At 35.5% G+C, this 24,497-nt stretch overlaps 1 protein-coding gene across 2 annotated transcripts in view; it reads right to left on the bottom strand.

Moving 5' to 3' along the window:
• Positions 1 to 202: 202 nt before the first annotated feature.
• Positions 203 to 24,497, bottom strand: part of GRM8 (glutamate metabotropic receptor 8) — an 896,233-nt gene continuing 871,938 nt past the window's right edge. The window contains exons 9-10 of one of the 2 annotated variants that reach the window (XM_037836249.1): positions 5,358 to 5,659; positions 203 to 521 (exon numbers count right to left, since the gene is read on the bottom strand). In XM_037836249.1, coding sequence (XP_037692177.1) covers positions 5,363 to 5,659 — 297 coding nt within the window. In that variant the 3' untranslated portion in view covers positions 203 to 521; positions 5,358 to 5,362. The remainder of the gene's footprint in view (positions 522 to 5,357; positions 5,660 to 24,497) is intronic. The other variant, XM_037836248.1, reaches the window with a different exon arrangement.

Raw genomic sequence — 24,497 nt, 5'->3', positions numbered from 1 at the left:
TTGCATTTATTTTTAGCACAACCCAGGGCTTCAATCCGGTCAGCCAATACAAGAAACAGACTCATTGTCTTATACAAGTTGTACAATGTGGGACAGAAATGGGAGTTCTCACAATCACAGAAAAATACTTACAAGAATAACATCAGACATGGTTTATTTCAACAGCATTTTTTTTCACAAGCTAACAGTTTCCTTTTGTAATTTTTTTTTTTTTTTTTTTTTTTTTGTAACTGCTCAGGAGTAAGCAATATTTTAGCTTTACACTCATTGGTTGTATTTTTATAAAACAGATTTCTTCACTCTCAGTTATTGATACTTTTGGCTCATGGCTAATCTTTGTTCCTTAAGAGACTGACTATTGATTTGATTGATTGTAGTCTACAGAGATCTTCAGGAGTGAGTTTTTGCGGTGTTGTGTTCATTGTTTAAGATCACAAATCACATTTCTTCAGATTGTATCATTTCCCTGTTTCAGATTGAATGATTGCTGTAGCTGATATATGTTGTCTTGGTAGAGGAAGCTGTGAAGACAATTAAGAATATTATTTTGTTACTATGATTTCAAAATCCAATGACTACTTTTATGATATTCAGTTTTTAGAATGTTACTAATAACTTATTGAACTAGTAGCTTTTGACGATTACAGAAAGCAAATTCATCAATTTTAATTTGTAAAACCTCTAGTGTCATTTATAATATATAGATATTTAGCTGAAAACTAAAAAAGTTAAAGTTCTAATCTTTAATAAATGTAGATGAAATTCATTTTAAATGTGTATTTTGGTTAACAAAGATTTACACATTTGTTAAGTGAAAGAACAGACAAATTATCTGCCCTACAAAATACAAAACTATTTTCTTACAACCTAATTTAAAGACTTCAAATCTTTGAGCCTTATCTGGCTACAAAAAAGGGTTAATTATTTATAATTAGTTGGGGTTTGAGAGTGAATAATTCTTCCATTTAAGAACATAGTAAGCTATCAAGTTCCTAGAATGCAAAAGCAAATAAATATGTGTATTGCCAATATACATTTACGGCCTGTTTTGGTTTCATCCAAAGAATGGAAATGGAGATGTTTAGAAAATAAAGACTCAAAGAAGGAAATTAATATTAAATTTCTTGGTACTAACCTTACTGGGCCTCAGTTTCATAACTGGTTAAAACCTACAAAATTGAATTTTTGTGAGGATAGGGGCAGAATAAATTTGTGGGGGAACAGCAACAGTCTGGGAGAACTAATATGGAGTCCTAGTTTTCCACTTAATCCTTCCAAAAGTAAGATGACTGTTACATTTGTTTACTCTTTTATTTCATCATTATTATCATTTTACTTTTAGTTTATGTAATACCCTCATCTGCCTCCAAGAAAATAAAATCTCTCCTTTAACTAGGCGTTTCATGTACTTTTATATAATCTTTGTAGGCAAGATGGAAAAAGTATTCTCATCAGAGTTAGAAAAACTATATTTTAAAAGGGTTGTTTAATTTCTACCCTGTTCAGTATTTTCAACAATAATTAAAAACATAGGAAAAACTTTTTGCTAGTTAGGGAGAAAAGCTACAGATTGAAATAGAGGAACATGAGCCAAAATGACCTTGAAGAAGATTATATTCAGAAGATTCAAAAGATTGTAATTTGAATCAGACCATCTTTAAGGGTCATTCCAACTTTGAGACTCTGTAGCTTATTAAAGACTCATATTTCATTTTGTAGCTATTAGAAAATATCTTCACGAAAACAAAAGGAAGAATTCCATTGAGAATTGAGACTGTATTTCACAAAAGGGAAGAGTTCTTAATTTTTCTACTCTTTGAAGAGGGAATTCAAGGTTCTGGAAACTGATGATCCAATCATCATAAAAAAGGGGATAAGGGACGAACTTCGAGATTGTCAAGTATATTGCAACTATTAGAATCTTTATTCTAGAAGTGTTACAGAGTAAAAATGGATCGCAGCTCCAGAGAAGAGCTAATAAAGGGGGGGCTTATAGTGAAGATGAATATTCTAATGTGAAAATCAGTTTTCCAGTACAGCAATGATGAATTTCCTTGTGTGTACCACACTGTGTCCATAAGCTAGAGAAGGCAAATCTATCCCCAGCAGCAGCTGTTTTCATGAATTATTTATGAATATAGCTTAAAGAATACCAAGCCCATCATTTATTAATTAAGTACAATCGATACAATTCATACATACCAACTTTGTTTCTATTATGAAACAACACTTGACCTTTTTGTATTAAATGTAATATTCTGCAAATCCAGCAATCAACATGGACCTTTGGTTTCCCTTCCAGTTTCACATTACTTATGTATATTTTATCTAGCTCTTGAAACTTTAAAATCTTGAATAGATGACTACAATTTCTAGCATTAACAAGCCACCTTTACAAAGAATTTCTAAATATGATAGACTTTAAGAACTCCCTGGCCATGAAGGAGAGACATTGTGTGGGTATCATACAGTCACAGATAATTGGTCAAGGTAAACAACAAAAACAATGGAATAATAGCCATAACTATCAAAATCTTCCCCATATGAAAAAAACAAACAAAAACAAACAAAAACAGAAAAGAGAGGGAAAAAAAAAAAGAAAAGAAAAGAGAGGTGCTACAATACTATCAAGCCTTCTCTGTTCTATTAACTACAGACCATTCTCTATTTTCATGATTGCAATAATACCTTTATCCTTATCTGGTGATTTATAGTTTTCAAAACCTTTTTTTTAATGCATGTCATTGTTCTTTCATTGTAGCAAATGGCGATTTATCAAAAGTCTGAGAATACAATGACATGGATACTGTTACAGTGGGTCAACCAGCCTTGAATTTATTAAGAATAGACTTCACCTATCCTAAGATGAGGTGTTTCAAAACAGAAGAGGAACAGTGCTGGTTTCAGACTGGTGAATGGCAATGGACTTTCCAGTATTCAATTATACTTCCTGACATACATAATTAGAAGAAAAAGATCACATTTAAGATGACACTTTTAAGACTACTTTTAGAGGTTTTGTGATTTCAGAAGACTCAGTTGAAGCCACTGGTACATGTAGTAAAGGTAAGGGGGACAAAAGAAGCCCATGATACCTGCCCTGATTTTATCACATGGACTGCTATATACTGAATTCCAATCTTTGTTTCAAAAACGTAGGAGCTACCCTTTCATTGAAGGACAGCTGTGTAAATGACCAAAGGTTAACAAAGACAGCTTGTGTGGGATGATGTGGGAAGATTTTATACACTCTCTTTCCTGAATGCCTAAACATTAAACGCTTTTTCTGGACCCATGCTATGCACACCTAAAACACCCCTGTAAAAGGTGAATACATTCAAATCTCCAAAGTACAATTTAATATCCCTTCAGGCAGTCATTTATTTTATCTTGATTCACTTTTCAACTTTCCTTTGCTTTCCAAAGGTGAGCATCTGACTTCTCCAGTGTATTCTCTGCTTGCCTTCATTAAAATAAGGAAGCACATGCCTGCTATGTAATTTGTATTTCAACATCAAGAGAAAATAATAGAAAATAGAAAATGTGTTAGGCTTATTTCAATAATATGGAATTAGTCCTTATTGATATTGAGCATTTTCCCCTTCAGGAAAACTATTTATTCTTTAAAGGATTAGGAAAAGTCTATAACCTAGCGGTTTTTTCCACCACTTTTCAAAGGTGAGTTTGGGATGACTGATACTTCTTCCATTGCAATTTTGGTTGTTCTCATTTGCAACCAAAATATAGATAGTTTTCTGGAAAGCTGCTTAAAGGCAGGTAAAACAATAGACTTTGGTGAGTCATATAGAGAAGTGTCAGTGTTCAAAGTTTATAAATGGCCAACAGCAGTTTATTAACATCCTACAATAGGTAATAGGTTTTAACTTCATGCACTGATGCTTTCAAGATAGAAAAATGCAGACAAAATTCTGCCCCTAAGTCTTAGGCATTCTACTTTGTCCTTTTGCTAAGAGCCCAGATTGGCCCATTATTAGTAAATTGCTCACCTATAATTGATAATTACTGTAACTATTTGTTTTCAAAATCCAGGCTTCTCGTTCCCTCTCTTGCAATTTCTCAAAGTTTCACATTGCAGAAAATAGAATATGTGGGTTGTGTGTTCATGGAATTCTTGTAATGCTCCTTTCTCTACAAGTGACTAACTTTCATATTAGTGATCTGGAGGTAATCTTCCTAGAGATTCTGGTCAACAATTCCCAAAAAGTTTGATAGTAATTGAAGCCAATAAGTTTAATTAATTGATAAATATCATCTAAGGATATTTCTGTGTAAGGGCATTAAACCATTCAATGTTTAGTCTGAAAATGGACTCAATACCAGGGCAAGTTGCAATTCTAGTGAAGAGTATGAGTTGCTATAATAATTACACTAGTTAAAATTAACTCTTAGTCTTCTCTTATATTTAGTGTCAAAAGTAGAGAGAGTGGGAGATGCAGCCTGCTGGAGGAAGTCTTAGAAGGGAATGTTTACACATGGGGTTTTACTCTTAACAGTTAAATACGCATGTTGTGTTCTCCAAAGACCAGAGGCTACTCTAATGCAATGACCTTATCTTTTCTTTCTTTCTGACTAATCTACAGAACCTGGTAATGTAAAAGGTGTAGTCTTTACTACACTCAGGTCTCTGGTTTTATGACTCTCTTAATTGTTTTGCTACTCTTCCAGAGAGTCTGAGATGGACTTGATAGCTGAGTTAAAGTCTCCTGGATCAGTTCGGGTGCGAGTGTATTATTACCATGTGTTTCTTCTGAGGTGGATTATAGAGAAGAGGAAGTTAGGAGAGAAAGGATTTTATACTCATGGTCATGAGGCTTGCAGAGAAGAGCACTGATTATCTTAACTTATCCAAGGAGGGGAACCAAAGAAAGCCAAAAGAAGAGGACCACTTGGGGAAGAAGTAACCAATTTTATAGTTGTTTTAGTTTTAATTTGGCTTAACTAAATCAATTTTCTCATTTCCCTGAACACCCAACTAAAATATCATTTACTTGTATATTTGATAATTTATTCTGTAAATATTGATTAACTTTTAATACTACAAAGAGCAACTAGCATCAAATTAACAAAGACTGGAAAACAGTTCCTAAATGCTGAAAGATAATTCAAAAAGGGAAGATACTCCTAAGCTTCAAGCTCTGTAATGTCTCCAAAGGGAGGCCTGAGTGTCATGCTATGTAAAAGAGATTTTGCATATATATTTATGCTCTGGAGAAGAGCTATTCATTATTAAATCATTTGGTTGTAACTAATGCAGTCACTGTTGTGATGGCCCCACCGTGTGTGGGAATCGCCACGTAGCACAGCCCCCAAGTCTAGTAGAAGAATGTTAAACGTACATCTATTAGGAAGTGCTCCCGCTCTTGATCATCGGAAAGTCTACTGATGACTTACTGTTGGTTTCAAGACTCTCACAGAGTTCACTTTTCACCTCGCCATTTGGTCTGTCATTTCCTTTTTGGGTCAGTTTGCTTTGCATGGTGGCAGCTGTCACCACAGCCTTGAAGCTCCTCTTGCGTTTTTGAACATTCTGCTCTGGATGAAAAATTATAATATAAACTTTGGGCATATAGAGCATGCCCAGAGACACCGAAGCACTTAAACTCATGGAGACAGTAAGTGTTGTTGTCTGGATGTACATCTGAGGGGAAGGAAAAAAAAAAGAATCTATGTTGGTAATCCTGATCTAAGATAAAGCAAATAAATAACCGTTTTCTAAAATTATTCTGGTCTTTCTGCTAAAGGTGCATTGGAAAGTCCCTTATTGCAAATGCCCTTAATTATAGTCAAGCATTCCTTTATCCCAACCTGCAGGTGTAGGGAATGAGGTAAGCCCACTACCTTAAATAAACAAACAACCAAGCAGGTAGAGCTGTTTCTTTTTTATTATACAAATTAACCAGCCATACCAGAAGAGGGGTGTGAGGGAGTGGGGTCTCAGTTTGGAAAAGACCAATGCTTTCTGCTACACAGACTTCTTCAGACCGGTACTGCAGGTTCAAGTATTATTTTTCTAGCAATAAAATTAACCCAGAAGCTAAATTATATATGGTGGAAGTAGAGTGGGAATGATGTGTTCTGGAAAATCACCCCTGCACAGTTTGGATAATACTGGTGTTTGCGTCTTTGCGTCATTACTTAATTCTACCATAAAACATGGTAAATCACAAGCACGCTATTATGGTTTGATTTTTTTTAAAATAACCCTTTAAAGAACACTTGCAGAAGTTTTCCGAAGGATAATATTGAATCGACAAAACTTGGGTGCTCTTACAAAATATAGAAGATCTTTATTTTACAAAATATATAAGACCTCATCCCTCTGGCATTTAGATCTGTAGGCCCTTAGTGGAGAGTATCTGGTACTTAAATTTTGAAAATTCTCCCTCTCTATTCTTGTTACTTTTTCATCCTTAACCCACATCCCACTGAAATTCACTGATCTGGTAGTTATATAGAGAGGTCTCCCTGGAAGAATTTTTTCTACAACTCAGCAGTTAACAAGCTGAAAAAGTCAAGCCCATAATCACTGCCTTTGGCTTTTTCATTATGGTATGGAAGGAAACACAACAGTATTTTAATCTTTAAAAACAAAAGCAAAAATCTTTCATCTACTTCCATTTTTTAATGCCCTGAACTTAAAAATATAATTTCCTCCAATAAGTTGAAATACCTAGGCCACAGAGAAGCCATGTTTTAAGATTATAAAGAGCTTCCCCGTATCATATAGGTAATTTCATTCATATCTCTTTACTCTAATAATAACCACCCAAAATGTAAAGTTAACCAGTTTCATCTGGCAATCCTCAGAGCCAAACAAATTTCGTCTTTTTAAAATAAAGGATTAGAAAACATTCACCCTCAAGGGTTAATACCTGAATCAGTCTAGTGTTCCTTTTCTTATGGGGATAGGTTTTCTTTTAACAGAGGGCAAAGCCATAAGCTATAGGACTGGCCAACCCATAAAGAGAACATCAGGCACAAATAGAAACTATCCTTGTCTGTGAAATCACACCATGTAGTTTCCCGAGTTTACTGGTGAATTCATACACCACTACAACTGGCCTTGTATAAAACCCCAGTGTGAACACTGAAGTATCCTTCAACAAGGTGATACAGGTTTGGTTTGTTTCAAAGTTCGCCTCCTCCAGGAAGTCCTCCTGGAAAAACCTTATCAGAAATAATCCTACTATTTTACTTTCCCTAAGCACTACTGCATTAAGAAATTATAATATAATGGATCATTTACTAAGGCATTACTATGTGAATTATTTTCATTTACATGAACTCTGTATCAATTTACATGAAATGCACAACTGGTGCATCAACTTTCTTAAGAGCAGATAGCTTCTATTTTTCTTATATACCTCTAAGAAACAATGCAAGATTCTAGACACAATAATTAACCAGAAATTGCTAATCATTTTTAGGTGTATGAAAATCTTCAAGAAAACTGTCATTTACACAAACAACAAAGAAAATGCTTTCTGTCATTCCCCACTCTATCATGAATATTATTAATGACTACTGCAGGTAAGAAACACAAAGTGTGAATCCCCACTCATGCACACCAGTCTCAATAGACATGGTTCAAATGCATCCCTGAACAAAGTGGTAAATTATTACATATCATGTCATGCTGCCTGCCAGTAAGTGAAATTCCATGTTAAATTTGAAAATGCTAAGTATATATTACAATTAAGAAGGTCCCAATACAAATGTGGATATGTGCTTTAAAACCCCATAAACCTCACTAAGCTGTGCCATATACTTTTAAGCAGCCTATTATCATGAATCCTCATAAGCTTCTCATGTGTTGGTTAATCCTCTCTGAATTCCTACTTATCCTCAAGCTAGCATTGCTATGAAATCTATGCAGAAAATGGACTGCGCAGAGAAGACATTGAGATAAGGAATGGATATAGCCAAGTGTGAGCCACACTCATAAATATTTCAAAGCCACTCAAACAGGTAACCATTGGCTTTGTCATAGTCAGGCCCCTACAAATCAGTTTAGCTTAAAAACAAAAACAAAAACTCCAGAGATCAAACAGCTATGAAATGATGACAATTAACTTACATTGATTAATTTGATTACTTTTATAGGTCTTAATCTGTTGGAATAGTACAGTACTATTCCATATAGTACATAAATAACTTTGTTTCAAAAATCTTGTAGGTTGTCTCAGCTATCATAAACATATATTATAATTTTCTTCCCTTATTCAAAATAATTTCTGTACTGTATAGTAAATGTAAGCTTGCTAAATATTTGGCCTGAAGAAGATTCTGGAATGCTAGCTTCCACATTAAGTATATTACTGCAATCTATCCTTTTGACAAACCAACTCAGTGAAAGATGTAATAAACACAGGCATTAGAATTAAATAGTACTATACATAGTGCATTAAACACTATATTTTCAAATTACACCAAAGTACTGATTTTACTTATATGCTCTCTAAAACCATTTCTGAAAAATTTTAATGTGAGTCTAATACAGGAAAAGCATTTATACAAAATCATACCCTGTAATCCAAAAACTAACAGTGGCCTAGTGTCTGTCACAGGGCCTTGAACTGCGAGTAGACTGAGTTTCTGAGTCTCATCTTTAAAGATTTAATGAAATGAAAAAAGTGATGTAAGTCACCAATTCATAGAAAGCACCCACAGCAACAAAAGCAAAGAAATACAAATGCCACCAACTTCTGTTTTAGGAAAACTACATCTTTCATATTATATATATTAAAAAAACAGAAAACAAGTTCATGATTCCAAATGACTCATGACTTTTTGTACACCTTCAGGAGATTCTAATTCCTTGAGCCAGGCAAGGAGGAAACATGTGTTAGCAGACTTGGGTTTGAATTTTGTCACCAGCAATTTTAATTTTTTTGTGTTTTTTATTTGACCGTAAATTCCCTATCTATGAAAAGGGGCAAAATAATACTTTTTTTCATAAAGGGTTTATAAGGTTGAATGATATAATCTTAATAAAGCATCTAATTAGAAAAAAAGCAGTAGCTCAAAGAAGTTTATTTACCCTACAACTTTGAATCTGAAAGGTTGCTAAAAAAGCATCCTTTCATGTGTACAGGACAAAGGAGCAGCCTACTAGCCAATTATCCAACCCAGATAGCATTGTTTAGCAAACAGCTGACAGTCATGCTCTGACTATGTGATGTACAGGAAAAGGCTTTTGTAACGTTACTTCAAAGTAGGCATAAAAAAAACAATTGCCCAGGAGCCAACTCTATTTGCTGATGCCAAGGCCATATTCACTGTCTAGGCTACATTCCTAGAATAATACAGCACTCTGTCTCAAAGTTATAGCTCACCAGAATGCAGGAGGGAAATACACAAACTCCATCTAATATAAATCCACTGAGAGATGCTGAGAATGGTATTGAATATGTTAACTATAACCTCTTTTCCAACCTTCTTTTATGCCCCCTCTTGCCCCCGTCACTCCATATACTAATATCCATAGGGAGGGGAATATCATTTCTATTATATTCACTGATCGCCTGTCACCGCCTCTGCCTCCATGCCCCATGGACATTTTGAACCTGAAGCAGTCAGATGCACTGAAGCAGATTTAAGCAATCTCTGGATAAGCCAGGGAGAAGCTGACACAACGGCACATACTAACACGACATCTTTTCTGGCCCTTATTACAGCTCCTTCATTTTCTGGAAGGGTTGTTTGTGCACACCCAGGGTCTACAGAATACAGGTCATGGTCTGGAATCATTAAAGACTCCAGGGAAAGTGAGGAAGGAGAAGATTTTATTATCCCAGGAGAAAGGTTAGTCTTTTGCTTTCAACCAGCTACCTATACTCAGACCTCCACAGACTCTGATAAATTTCAACCCCTTAGTAAGTAATGTAATCAATTATGAGACCTAACACTTAAGGTAGGTTTGTGCCAGGTGATAAGAAACAGGTTCGTTTCTGCCTTTCCTTAGATGGTTTATTCATACCTCTTTGCTACAATCAGCCACTGTTCTGTTTGGTTGCATTAGACATAGCTTGGCCAGTTAGAAAGTTATGTTTACATTTAAAACCTGTCTTTCTCTACTTCTGTTATCCATTCCCTAACTTGTGAGTCTGCCAAAGTGATACCCACATCCAAAAATGGATTTTATTCTGATTTTTAGCAGGGCTTCAGTGAGTGGATTTCAAAATCTCAACTACCAGAAGTGACTTTTTTTCTTTTGATTACAAAGGTTTACAGAGAAACTCTGGAGTTGCCTGGTGGGTGATAAAAGGCACGAATTGACTCACACATGGCAATTCAAGCTCTAATAAAACTCCCGTGGCATCTGGAGAGCAGCAGACACCAGAGGTGGCCACCCAACTCTTCTGGCTGAGCTTCCACACTGCACACTGATGGACCATTGCAAAGTCCACATCAAACTTTTTACTACTGCTTCTGTTTTGCTTAGATCAAATAGCTCAGGGGCTTCTCCTTCTCAGTCTATTCTGAAGCTTCCTCAAACATCTTTCTGTTTAAGTTTCCCAGGCTCAGACCTTGGAATTCCTTTCTGTTTTTAAATATCTGCACTTACTCTCCTGATGCTCACATTTGGAATTATGGCCTTATATCAGAATTGGCTTCCTGGGTGTGCCACCTGCACAGTAGCACAGAGTCGGGTACTCAGAGGGGCCCTGAGCTTGGTTTAATTCTGTTGTCATTGACTAGCAATATGAGAGCTCTGGGCTCTGCCTGGATCCCTTCCCCACTTAAGAGCTCTGAAACTAAGGGGAACCCACTCCCATTATTCCTCAGCTTCCACAGACCTAACTCAAAGTGTTTAATAAGACAATGTATATAAAACTTTGGCACAGACCCTGGCATATTGCAATCAATAAATGACAGCTATTATCGCCATCATACAACCTTGAGTTTATTCTCTATTCATCTTCTCCCATTTCTGACCCATGAAGTCTTAACTCTTCTCAAAATTGGCTTCAGGTCTTTCAGCCTAAAGGACTATTTAGTAGAAATTCACACAAAACAAATTATTCATAAGGAACTATATTTTATCCTTGGGTAGAACTCTAGGTTGAGCACATTCAAAGATTGTGAGGCAGTTTCACCCTGGGAAAAATCACTGTCCTGAGCATTGTATTTCTTCTGTCAGTTATGGTGTCATTAACTCACCAGCAGATCAGAGACATTGCACTGTGTTATAGTTACTGGAGATGGAGATGGGTTTACTCTGATCCATCTGCAGTATCTCATCACATCTCCTTTTGGCTCAGGACGCATGTTTGCAAAATGAAGATTCAAATCAAATGGTGAAGATTATGGATGCAGAACTAGGCTGGTTCACCATGAGGTCTGAATCTTCACCCTTGATTTTATTGGAAATGGTTCTAACCAACTGTGGTGAATAATGTAGCATCAACTAACAAGTAGAATATCAGCTTTTCCAAGGAAAAGAAAGGACAAGTTCAAGGAAGCAAAAGCTCTTCTAAAGAAGGAAAAACAGATATTAGATTTACAATAAGTGCTTATAATTAAATATAAATGACATTTAATATTTGGGTTAGTAAAGCATTTATTTTTTATTAATGCCTGATAGGAATTTTATGAATAAAGTAGATGTTTAAAAGTACATTATTAAATAAAATGCAATGTTTGCTTTTCAATTTTATATTGAGCATTATTTGTGGAAACAATAAAATTATTTAGTAAACAATGGTGTTGCATTTTCTACTGTGATATATACAAATGAATTTGAAACATTTCCTTTTTGAGTGCTTTTTGCTTCTCCGTTAGAGGTATTCTTCTCCATGTTTTTTCCTATGGACTCTTGCTTCCCCATTGTCTTTTAACCTCAAATCATTTTCCAATAACATGGTCATAACTGAGAATAAGAATAATAGAGATGTCTGTAACTATTATGATTTGAACAGATATGTAACATAAAATTGTGATGAACAACTTTTACAAAAAAACAAAAGTTTGAAAATTTTTAGAAAGAAGCAAGGAGGAGGAAACAATTACTGCAATTGAAAGAAAAATTTAACTCTAAACTATATAATCCAGATATATGTATGCAAGCACACACACACATACATATGTACATATATACATGTATTTCTTGGGAGGGAAGGTTCCTGGGAGCCAGGGAAAAAAGAAAATATGTTGAATTCTGTCAAATGACTGGAGATACAAGCTTTCTAGTAATTTAAAATTTAGGAGAAATTTAATATTTAGGCTATCTTATTTATGGATATTTTTTAATGTTATGGAAATGATTTCAACTGTAGTTTTGAAAAACACACTAAATCATCTCTCAAAGAGATACTTCTTATATAACCCTTTATAAAGTCAAAAGAAATAGATTAATAACTCATAGCAGGCACTTGTGTGGAGAATTGAGATATTACAGAAATAGTTTTTTTCCTTGTGATATTACTTAATACAAGAAGAACCAAGATGAAAGGAGAGTTAATATCATTCAAATAGCCTGAAAATTCTGTGATTGTAGTTGGGTTGTGGTTAAAAGTATTAATAGAATCTCAAAGAGATCTGACATTGATTAAAGAGATGAGTTTAGATACTGTTCAATGATTGCAACCATAATATCTAGCAATTATTGAGGGTGTGGTACCAGCATCATGCCAAACTCTTTACACATTACCATTTCCAAAGTCATGCAACTCATGAAGCTAAAGCCTATACTCAATCTGAGATTTGTCTGACTCAAAAGCCACACACTATATACATGGCTCCCATAGATGCACAGAGATACAGAGATGTGAAAGAGCAAGGTTATTACAACTTGAATCCACACAAATCAGAAAACATTCCTTCTTCTACAATGAGTTGGGCCAAATTAAACAAAAAGAGAGATGCAGTTAACACTTTTGAATTCATATTTGATTGAGAATTCAGAGTATTTTTGGACTGCTGCTATCGATCAGCTACTTTTCTCATAAAAGAACCTCATTTCACTTTAGAGCACCTCTGATTTCCTTAGAATTATATCTTGTTGAGTTTGATGGAATGATCCAGCTAAAAATATGATCCCAGAGAGGTGAATGAGCCAATCTTTGAAATGAAGATATTTAGCATTGAGCTTGCACTGAGCCAGAGTAGTGAAGTGCCCAGTAGAACCACTGACCACCAGAAGGGACAGGGACCCCTACGCTGAGAAGACAAATCGCCAGCACACTGTTCTGGTAATAGGCACCCCTCATCTCCACTGTCACCAGAGAGAGGCTATTGAAAACAAGGCAGGAAGACAACTGAGATCCCCAGATACAGAGATGAATAGACAATCAAAAATTAGTCACTACTTAAGTAGAACTAATACCAAGAAATGGCACAAAAAATTAAAAAAAACATGATGTCAACTGAGCTAGTGGAAGAAGATTTTGAAATAAAAATAGTTATTGTCTTTGGAAAGATTTGAAGGAATTATACACCCATAAAAAAGATCAAATGAATATCTTAGAAATTAAGAATTTTATAATTAAAATAAAAATCTCAGTAGATGAAGAAGTTCAGTTCTGGTGTGAAGGAGTAGCTACAATCTAACCAATCCATCCAAAAATTCTAATAACAAAAGAAGCATAAAGTTAAACAAAACAAAATAACAGTTTGGAAGCATCAGAGAAGAACCAAAAGAGCTAGAACTTAGGGTGCCAAGATTATAAGAAGGAAACACATTGAAATGAGCCATTCTCCACCAATTCTTATGCATAGGGGAAGTGCTAATTCTTTGATGGTGGCTGTAGGCTGAGCACAAATCTTTAAACAGAGCTTTCAGCAGTCTCATAGGACTTCAGAGACAAAAAAATGAATTTCAGTGTTACCCATGAAGGGCTTGAGGACCCAAAATTCCAGGGTATTAAACAGAAGTGAGCCCGATACTCTACACTGATTTTTTTTTTAACTTGAGACCATCCTGAATACCAAATGTGAGGGAGAGAGACATCAAAAAAATCAAACACAATCTGGATTCTAGAAAGCTAAGCAGAGTATGTGAAGGTCTTACAGTACATGAGAGATAAGCTGGAATTTGGATCCATTAAGGAGAATAGGTACTAGCAAACATCCTGAATTCTAGAATGATATATATACAGGACTACCCTCTAGGAGAAAAGGTAAATCTGAAATACACAAGCCCATTGAAAGCCTATAACCTAATCTCAAATTATCCCAACTCCTGATTACATCAAGGTAAAAGGCCTCTAATTCAATTGCTGTAGAAAACCTAAGTGTCTCTGGAAAAGGGCATCTATAATATCTACATTTTAAAATATACAATGCAAAGTATTCAATAAATAGTATTGGACAGGCAGGCCAGGGGACAGGAATATCTGAACAAAATCCAAGGGAAAAATAGATAACAAAAATGGCCCCACAGATGATCCAGACACTGGACTTCTCAGACAAAAATTTACAAAAACTTGAACATAAATATGCTGAAATAAAATAAATAAAAAGATAAGAGAATTTTACCAAGAAACTATAGTATATAATTAAAAAGTCAAATACAAGCATAAAACTGAAAAAGTATAATAATTGAATCCAATAGAAGAGTTTAACAATAGATTAGATACTTTACAGGAAATGACCAATGAACTAGAAAATAGATTAGTAGAAAATTTCCAGACTGAAGCAAAAAAATAATAAATAATTTTAAAATATAGAAAAGAATCATAACAGATATCTGAAACACAATACAAGATTTGAATTCAGATGAAATTGGAGCTCCACTGAGGTGAGAGATAATAGTTAAAAAGAAAAAGTTAAAGAGATAATGGTCAAGGATTTTCCAAAATTGATGAAAGATAGTCTATTAAAGTGCCCAGAGAAAATTTATCAGAGAACCACATTTTGGACAGACTTGACAAATTTCAAAGGATTGAAATACAGATTATATTACTTGACTAAAGTGGAATTAGGATAGAAAGTAGAATTAAATAACAAAGGAAAACTAGAAAATCACCAACTGTTTGAAAATTAAATAACATATTTCTAAATAACCATTCAGTCAAAGAAGAAATGACAATAAAAATCAGAAAATATTTTGAACTGAACGACAATGAAGAGATAACATATCAAAATATGTGATGGAGTTAAAGCAGTTTTAAAATACATTAGAAAAGAACTCCTGCTACAATGATACATCTCAAGAAACACATAGTAGAGAAAAGTAAATCCAAAGAATATAGAAGGAATGAAATAATAAACATGAAAGCTAAAATCAATAAAATAGAAAACAAAAGTAACAGAAAAATCAACAAAGTGTATAATTATTTGAAAAAACCAGAAAATTAATGAACTCCTAACAATGTTGATCAAAAATAAAAAAGTAGATAGATTATCAAAATCAGAAATGAAAAGGCGCTATCACTAGACATTGTTAGGAGTTCATTAATTATTCTATTATAGAAAGTTTCCTCGTTCATTCAGTTTGTTGGCATAATTCTCTTACTTGTTGCTGAGGGCCAGTTTCCTTACTGACTTTCACAGCCTTGTGATAGGCAGAAAAATGATTTCTCCAAAATGCCCAGGCCTTAATCGCTGGAATTCATGAATATGCTACATTACATGGCAAAGCAAACTGTGCAGATGGAATTACGGTTCTGGACATTAAAATTGGTAGGTTATCCTGGATTATCCAGGTGGACCCAATGTAATCACATGAGCTTTTAAAAGCAGAAGAGGAAGAGAGAAGACAGGCACTAGTAAGATTGGAGGGAATAAGAGGAAGAAGAGATCTGAGGCATAAGAGAATCTTCACCTGCCCATGTTGCCTTTAATGATGGAGAAAGGGGATGGCAATCAAGGAATGTACTAGTCTCTAGAATCTGGGAAAGATCCTCAGCTGAAAGTCAGTAAGGAAACTGGTCCCTCAGCAACAAGTAAGAGAATTATGCCAACAAACTGAATGAACGAGGAAACTTTCTCCCCAAAAGTCTCTGGAAAGGAATGCAATCATGCCAACACCTTGATTTTAGCCCAGTGAGACCTGGGTCAGACTTCTGACCTACACAACTGGAAGATAATAAATTGTTGTTGTTTAAGCAATTAAATTTGTGGCAATTTATTGCAGCGGCAATAGAAAACCATTACAATTATTAAGACATTAAAAAAGTACAAGACAATTTTAGAAAAAAAAAATTATACCAATAGATATGACAATTTAGACCAAATAGTTCCATTTATTGAACAGAAAAACTTCTAAAACTGACCAAAGAAGAAATAAGAAACAGAAAATCTAATAGCCCAATGCCTATCTGTGGTAGGTTGAATTATGCACCCCAAGGAAAGACATGTTCTTTATCTTAATTGGTGCTTCTGAGGGTTTGAATTTATTTGTACATAGTACATTTTTGAAGATGTTATTGTTAGTTAAGGTGTGGCCAACTGAATAAGGGCAGATCTTAAACCATATTATGGGAGGCCTCAGAAAGAAAAGAAATTGGAAGCCAAAAGTAAGAGAAACACAAGAGGAGCCAGAAACGGGAAATCAGTGGAAACTTGAGGAGCAAACACAAGGAGAGAGAGATCACCACTGGGACAGGAGGCAGATACTCAAGCTGAGGGATCCTAAGGCCTGCAGCAAGCCAGTGTGAGAGCACTGAAGACACTGTGTAGACAGCATTGCCTGATTTTGGATTTGTAGCTTCTAAAACCAAGACATGCAAAACTCCTGTTGTTTAAGCCAACATACTGTACGGTATTTGTCACAGCAGCCTGACAAACTAGGACACCATTAAAGAAATTGAAAGTGTAATTAGAACTCTTCCCCATACCTTGTAAAAAACATCAAATGTGTTCACCAATGAATTATTCAAATATTAATTTGAAGGAAAAATTTGTTAGGAAACAAAGATATACTGATAGCAGGATGGACACATCTGAGGAGGAAGTTATTTCTCCCAAAAATGTCATGCAAAAAGACATGCAGCAGAATTGTATAGAGCAGGAAAGCTACTATCTATCTTAGAAGCAGAGATCAGAAAATCCCAGAAGTAGAAATCGGAGAGTGTAGTGAGACAAACAAATAACAGAAGAAAATGGCTGTGAGCTGCAGAAAAACACGTCTTTTGTTGAAATGGCCCACTTTCTACTAAGCAAGAAGATAGATGAACTATAATTTGGCCTAGAAACAAAATTTTGGAGCATGAAGGAATATGGAGAAAAAAATTCTTATAGCTTCCAGGGAAGGGGGGAGGGGAGTTATATATGAATGAACAAAACTCACATTGGCATTAGACTTGTTATCAGCAACACTAGTTTCTAGAAAACAAAATTAAAGGTTCTGAGGAAATTTATTTTTTACCTAAACTTATAAACCCTACCAAACTAACCCATAGCGGGAGATCAAAATAAAATATTTGAATATGTAAGGACTCTGAAAATTGTTAACTCATAGACTATCTCTGAAATTATTATTAAAGATAATATCCAAAAGAAAACATTGAGAAAGAAGGAAGAAGATGTGGTATAAAATCAGCAAAATATACCAGTAAATTAGTTCCAGATACTGTTGGCAAATATATATTTTAAAATGTATATTTAATAATTAAGAGTGAACTGGAAAAAGTAGAAATAGGATCTAAAATCCATGAACTACCAAAAAGAGTAAAAAAAAAAAAAAAGAAAAGAAAAAACTTGATTAATCAAAAAAATTTTGGATAAAAAAAAGAACAGAAACATGACAGCATAGCAAAGAGGAAACAAAATTAATTGGCAAACATAAATCAGTATTTTTCATGGGATACATGTCAAATTTACCATTAAAAATAGAGGTCATTAGATTGAACTTCAAGTGTTTTTCCAATAAGGAGAAAATTATGTATCAAGGCTGAATATAGAGCAGTTGAAAAAGATGTACCAGGAAAATGCTAACACAATGAAAGCTGGAAAGCAATAGTAATGTGGGTCAAAACAGAATGCAAGATAAAATTAAAGTATACAAAGAATATATAAGTAAATGAAACATTACATCTTCACAATGTATGAAGCAAATAAATGATAGAAATACAAGAAGAAATTGACAAACCCACTGTGCCGGTTTGAATGTATCGTGTCCCCCAAATGCCATTATCTTTGTGGTCTTGTGGGACAGACGTTTTGGTGCTGGTTAGATTTGCTTGGAATGTGCCCCACCCAGCTGTGGGTGGTGACTTCGGTGGGATACTCCTATGGAGGTGTGACCCCACCCATTCAGGGTGGGCCTTGATCAGTGGAGCCATATAAATGTGCTGACTCAAAGAGACTGAATGGAGTGCAGCTGGGAGTGATGTTTTGAAGAGAAGCAAGCTTGCTAGAAAGGAACGTCCTGGGAGAAAGCCATTTTGAGGCCGGAGCTTTGGAGCAGATGCCAGCTGCCTTCCTACCTAACAGAGGTTTTCCGGAGGCCATTGCCCATCCTCCGGTGAGGGTACCCGAGTGCTGATGTGTTACCTTGGATGCTTTGTGGCCTTAAGACTGTAATTGTAAATAAACCCCCGTTTTATAAAAGCCTATCCATCTCTGGTGTTTTGCATTCTGCAGCATTAGCAAACTAGGACACCCACAATCATCATGAAAGATTTTAATTTTTCTTTTCAAAAATTTAATGTAAAAGTACAACATATAATTAAAAATAAAAATAATTTGATTAACACAATTGATAATATTGCTCTTTCCACTGCATTAATATAAAACATAAATGGACTGACTCCTCAGAGATGGATCATTCAGTAAATTTCTGAAAAAGCAAAACTGAAATTTACAACAGGAATCATGCATGCTTCATTCTGTACCTCAAAAGGCAATCAAATTAGTATTGTAATAAATAAATAATAGTTTTTATTTGGAAACTAAAAATCAACACTGTAAGTAACTCACACTAAAAAGGAAATTACAAACTATTGAGAACTGAACAATCATGAGAACCCTATATAGGAAAAGTTATGGATAGAATCTAAGTGGTTCTCAGAGGAAAATTTAAAGTCTAAAATAGCAATCTTAGAAAATGAGTAATTCTGCAAATTACCCATGAAATTACCCAAAGTATAAAAAGTAAATGCAGATGTAGAAGCATGGAACTGAACTGAGTTCTTACTTAACTGAGCTATAAGAAGAAATGAACAAAACAGAAAACTAAAGCCATAGACATGATCAACAAAACCAAGTCATATTTGGTAATATTTGGCCAATAAAGAAAGATATGACTAATAAACATAGAAATGAGAAAGAAGATATTCATATAGATACAAATTAGATTTTAAAATTATAAGAGCAAATTATGCATAACTTTACGAAACTAAATATCTGAAAAAAATACATGATTATCTAGGAAATATGTATGAGAAATGGAAGGGAAAAAAAAAGCTGAATAGGCCTATAACCATGCAGAAAAGTCAGAATGACAGCCAAAAGATAACCCGGCACTGATGAGACAGACAGTGTCCCTTCCACTCCACCATGGAGTGGGAACGAAGAAGTATCCACCCCCAGCTCCCACCCTGCCCCAGTGCACACCCTCTGGCATATTTACATCAGCGCTTTTATTCTCCTTTTGGTCTTGTATTAGGGTTTAAGAACTTGGAAAGCACACAACCTTTTCAGTGTTGTAGATAAAAGGGCTCAGGAAATAAATTGGCAGGAACATAACTTTGGGCATTCCATTTTCCCTTCTAGTGCCTCTCTAGTGTCTCACTGCTGTTTGAAAAGAAGAAGACAGGGACCAGTATCCTTCTCCAAAGTGCTGAAAATGCCTAATTACAGTGCAAGGCAGGATCTCCACACACCCTTTATCCAATGGGCCATATCTGAGGAGTCTGAATATTTACTAAGATGGCCCTGGATAAGGTGAGTTTGGGAGGATATAAATGTAAGTCTATCTGAAAGGATGGCAAGCCTAAAAACCAGCCAATCACATGCAACTGAGCCTACCAAAGGCTCATAACTCTCTGTGTCCTAGGTCCTGAAGAGGCACTTCTTCCATGACTAAAGGACCGTGATTCCTCTGTCCCTGCAAAATTTTTACCTCCTCTTCTCATGTGCATGCCTTTATTCTGGCAGTCTTGGACTCATCACATCATAATTTCTGGGAAAATCTATAGAGGGATGTCTTTGAGTATAAGGAAATTCTGTTCCTAGGAGTGATGCCTCCAGAAGATACAGATGAAGGTCAAAGGAGCCAGGTTTCTTGAAAGGAAACTTCAGAATTAACATTGTTTTAGACTTTGTATCACTATCCCCATTCATGCCTGATACAGACCCAGGGGTCTATCTAGACACCAGCTATGAATGAAGCATTCAGGAGAATTAAAGACTTTACCCATACATATGGTGACCTCTCAAAGTCTAGGCGCCTTCCATGGTGAAGGCCTCCTGCTTCAGTGATCTCCTACAGGGTATACTTGTTACACAAAATGGCACCAAAAATCCACTTTGGAGTTTCAGTTCTTTGTGATAATGACAGCCTTCAGAACAAGATAAAATTATTTCACATGGGTCCCAGACCTTGAAACACCCAGTGATCACAGCTTAAACAAGTTGTGAGTCCTAAAAGCAGCCAATAAGGAGTGTAGGATGCTTTTGCCAGTGTCACACTTCCAGATCACAGCTACATATCCTCTTCCTACAGATTAGTCCATACATTCTATGATGTGAAAGAGAACTTGGGTGCTCCACAATCCCAATTAAAGTTGATAAAGCTCATACAGTTTCAGCAGAGACATGTTTCCTGAGAGAAGCACATGGCTGGACTTTAATATTGGCCTTACTGGGAACCTGAAAGGGCAAATGCAAAGAATGAAGGAGAGAAGCCTCCTGTACTAATATAGATGAGCTCCTACCCCAAAGCCTTTCTGACAACAGTGTAAGCCAGCCCCCAGGACCATTTCATGAAATTCATATTATTCTGTTGGTAGCTCTGCAACTGATATCAGTTGTCAGAAAAACAGACTTATGAAGTATGTGCTAGAACAAAGAAACTTGTAAAGTGTGTTCTGAAGTCAAAAATCAATCTGATGAACACACAACTGTATGATGGTGCTGTGAATAATTGATTGTACACTGTGGATGACTATAGTGTGTGTGAATATATCTCAATAAAACTGTATTAAAGAAAAAAGAATCAATCAGAAATCCCAAGCTAAATCTCCTGGGGGGTTGAATCCAGGTGTCCTCTAGATGTCCCTTCTTCCAAGGAGTGCAGCACAATAATCAGCTTCATTGATATCCTGGATGCAGATGGCCCATTTTGACCCAACAGAGGTCATCCAGCATCATCACTCTAGTCCCAAATGGACCTACTGATCATCTGAGTGTGTCTCCTCTTACCAGAGACCCAAGTTGTTCTGTTGAGACTAAAGCCACAGATTATTCCTGTAATCATTTCAGCTTCCAAAGCGATGCAGCATGGACACTGCATCTACTGAATCTAGGTTAAGATTTCATTCTTCTACCGAATCATCAGCCAGAAAGCTCTGAATTTAATCTATCCAGCTCTTTGCCCTTCCCATACCTGTGAACCTCTTCTAGAGTGTGTTTTAAGTGCTATTCCACAACAAAAACTCCTCTCTATTTCTAGAGTCTTCTCTCTGCCATCTCTCCAACCTGTGGTCCCAACTGAAACTTCCCTTTTCTGAAGAGTGTGTTTCCCCTCCAGCATCTCAGGTAATGGTTGTTGTGTTTTTTGTTTTCTTTTGCTTTGTTTTCTTTAACCCATATCCCTCAGGGAAGATGATAAGTTTGGAGCTTTCTGCACTCCCCGTTTCTGCTTCCAAATCATTATGGACAAATTCTTTTCCTCATATACCTTGTCTTTTAAAGTTTCCTAACATTAGTCTATATATGCCTTCATTCTGTTGCTATAGCCACCATCATTTGCCCTCAGTCATTGAAGGTTCTGGCCCTGGTCTTGTTCTCCATCCCAAGGGATGTAGCATTGTGGCAAATTCCTCATCCATGTCGTGATTGTTCCAGCTACCCGACTTCTTTCCTTAACTTCTTCATTGTCTTCTACTCCATCTCAGGCAAATGATCACAGTCCGGATCTTGATTATTGTTTTTTGAGATAAATTCCATAAAATACTTTTGTTTTACTATATTGCTTTTTGGTAATACATTGTTTATATTATGTTATACCTTTCCTTGAAATCATTCCATGTTTTGCTTACAACAACATAAAGAATTCTGCTCACAGGCTTCAGTGATGTGAGCATTGCTGCCCAGGAGTGACAAATTGCTAATAGGCAAGAGATGGTATTGCTCATTTCCCCTAATGCTTTTTTCCTTATGGTAATGGTTTGCTGGGTGGCCTATTAAGGTACCAGAATTAATGTAAATGTGTATAGAGACCTTTTGCAATAAAACTGGTTATGATTTGTTCCAAGTATTTTACAACTGGGACTGTTAAGTTTGACCATACTTCACCATGATAGAATGTGGATTTTCCAAGTATCAACATACAAATATTAAATAGTTTAACTTGTATTTTTCTAAATAATAAAAAACTAAACCCAGCTATTACCATATGAAGTATGTGCAGTTATAATAGCTGCTCCATATATTACAGGGTCAACATTTTTAATTAAATATTTTATATTCAAAAAGCTTTTCATTTCTGCTTTTTTTTTAATTAACACATCACAACAATATTATTTTTTGCTCTTTTCATTGCAAACATCCTATATTTCAGCCAGATAGTGGGTTAAATGGACTTTTATGGTTGGCATAAAGACAATTGCTATATATAATATTGTATGCATAAAATAATATTTCAAATACCACAAATCAACTTACAAACAGAATTTTAGAACATAAACTATTTATATGTTAGGGGACCATCAGGATTCTATTATTAAAATTGTGTTCCTAGGAGGAGGGGTAGAGAATTCTGTGGATAAATTATTCCATTGGTATATCTGATAAACTGAGTTCCAAGTAGGTTCCAACTATTGATGCCTTACTTTATAGACTAATTGCACCCAAGTGGAACCTTTAACTGCGACAGAGGAAATATTGACGGGTACTCTGTTTTAATGTTAGGGGAAAAAAAAGGTTCTGTTCTTTTTTCTTCTTTTAATATTTTCACTAAGTCTTCACAGCAAATTCAGGTGTAACCCCTATAAATGTAGGAGCTTGTCAGAGAAAATTATGAGAAAAAGACATTTTTAATAGAGAAAATTATGAGAAAAAGACATTTTTAATAGAGAAAAGGTGTGTGGCATAGGCTGCCGATGGTCGCCTTTCATTGTTACTGGGAGGTGCCTGCCTAACTAGGGACTACTATGACTAGATGAAGTAAGACCATTGACTAATTTCCAACCAATATAATGTGAATAAAACTGATAAATGTCACAAAAATATTTTACAGAATTTATTACAAGGAACCAAGAAGTATGTACATATTCTCCACAAACTCTTTGCTCTCTTTGCTGACTGTGCATTTATGAAACTGAGGCATTAGAGAATGGTAAAGCGGTATGATGGAAGAAAGCAGGGTTCCTGAACTACTGCATCGAGGAGAGCTGCCAGACAACCAGGAAAAGCCTCAGACTGTTATTTGAGTGAGAATTAAAGCTGCATGTTCAGAGCATATACTTTGAATTATTTTTCTACAAGTGGTGGATTTGTATTGAGCAACTGGTTTGCCAGCCCCTCCAACTAATGTGTGATGACTGAGCAGAGTGACAGATAATTCCTATGGCTATGGCAGAAAAATGAAATTATGATTTCTGCAGGCAGATTGTAACCATGACCTTGTTCACATCATTATCATGTTCTAACAAAGTGACTAGTCCAGCAAATACAATTCCAAACCATTAAATTTATTGCTAGGTTCAGTGACCTCAGTCTTTGGTTAGGGAAAGAAAGGACCCAAGTTAGGCTTTCTATTAAACTTTCAAGGAAGAATCATTTCAGACATTTTATAAAGATTCAGTACCTGAGGGAGTTTGTAGGAAAGTAAGCGTGTATAACTCAGCACTTCCAAAAGGAAGTTAAGCTGTCAAATTAACAGCCTAGAATTCCAAAATCAGCAACTCTGCACTTGTATCTGATGTACAGCTTTCTCTTTTGACCTTTTTCCCTCAGCTACTTCATATCTGACACTGCCTCTAACCAGCTACTTTGTAAGAAAAACAAATAAAGTTACAGAATATCTCTCAGTAAATTTTGTCAAGTGCTACATCTTACTTCTTTTCTTTGAATTTGGATACTACCCTGTTATTTACTGCAAACACCTTCAACTGTGTCCTTAACATTTCAAAATTTCCAATGTAGATTGTATTATTGTCCTCAATTTTGTACTCCCTCCTTCCCTATAATAAGACTATACATCTTTGTCTATTGACATATGATTTTCAGTACCACACTTGGGGGGAGAAACACTCCTTTCCATCCCACTGATGTCAGGATTTGTCATGTGATTTGCTTTAGCCATTGAGTTGTGAGCAGGTATAATGTAACCATGCCTAAGCAGAAGTTGTAAGCATCTTTGATAG

This window comes from Choloepus didactylus, chromosome 5 (assembly GCF_015220235.1).
Source record: "Choloepus didactylus isolate mChoDid1 chromosome 5, mChoDid1.pri, whole genome shotgun sequence".
NCBI lineage: Eukaryota > Metazoa > Chordata > Mammalia > Pilosa > Megalonychidae > Choloepus > Choloepus didactylus.
The sequence above is the reverse complement of the archived record's forward strand: the minus strand, read 5'-3'. Positions and strand labels throughout refer to the sequence as shown.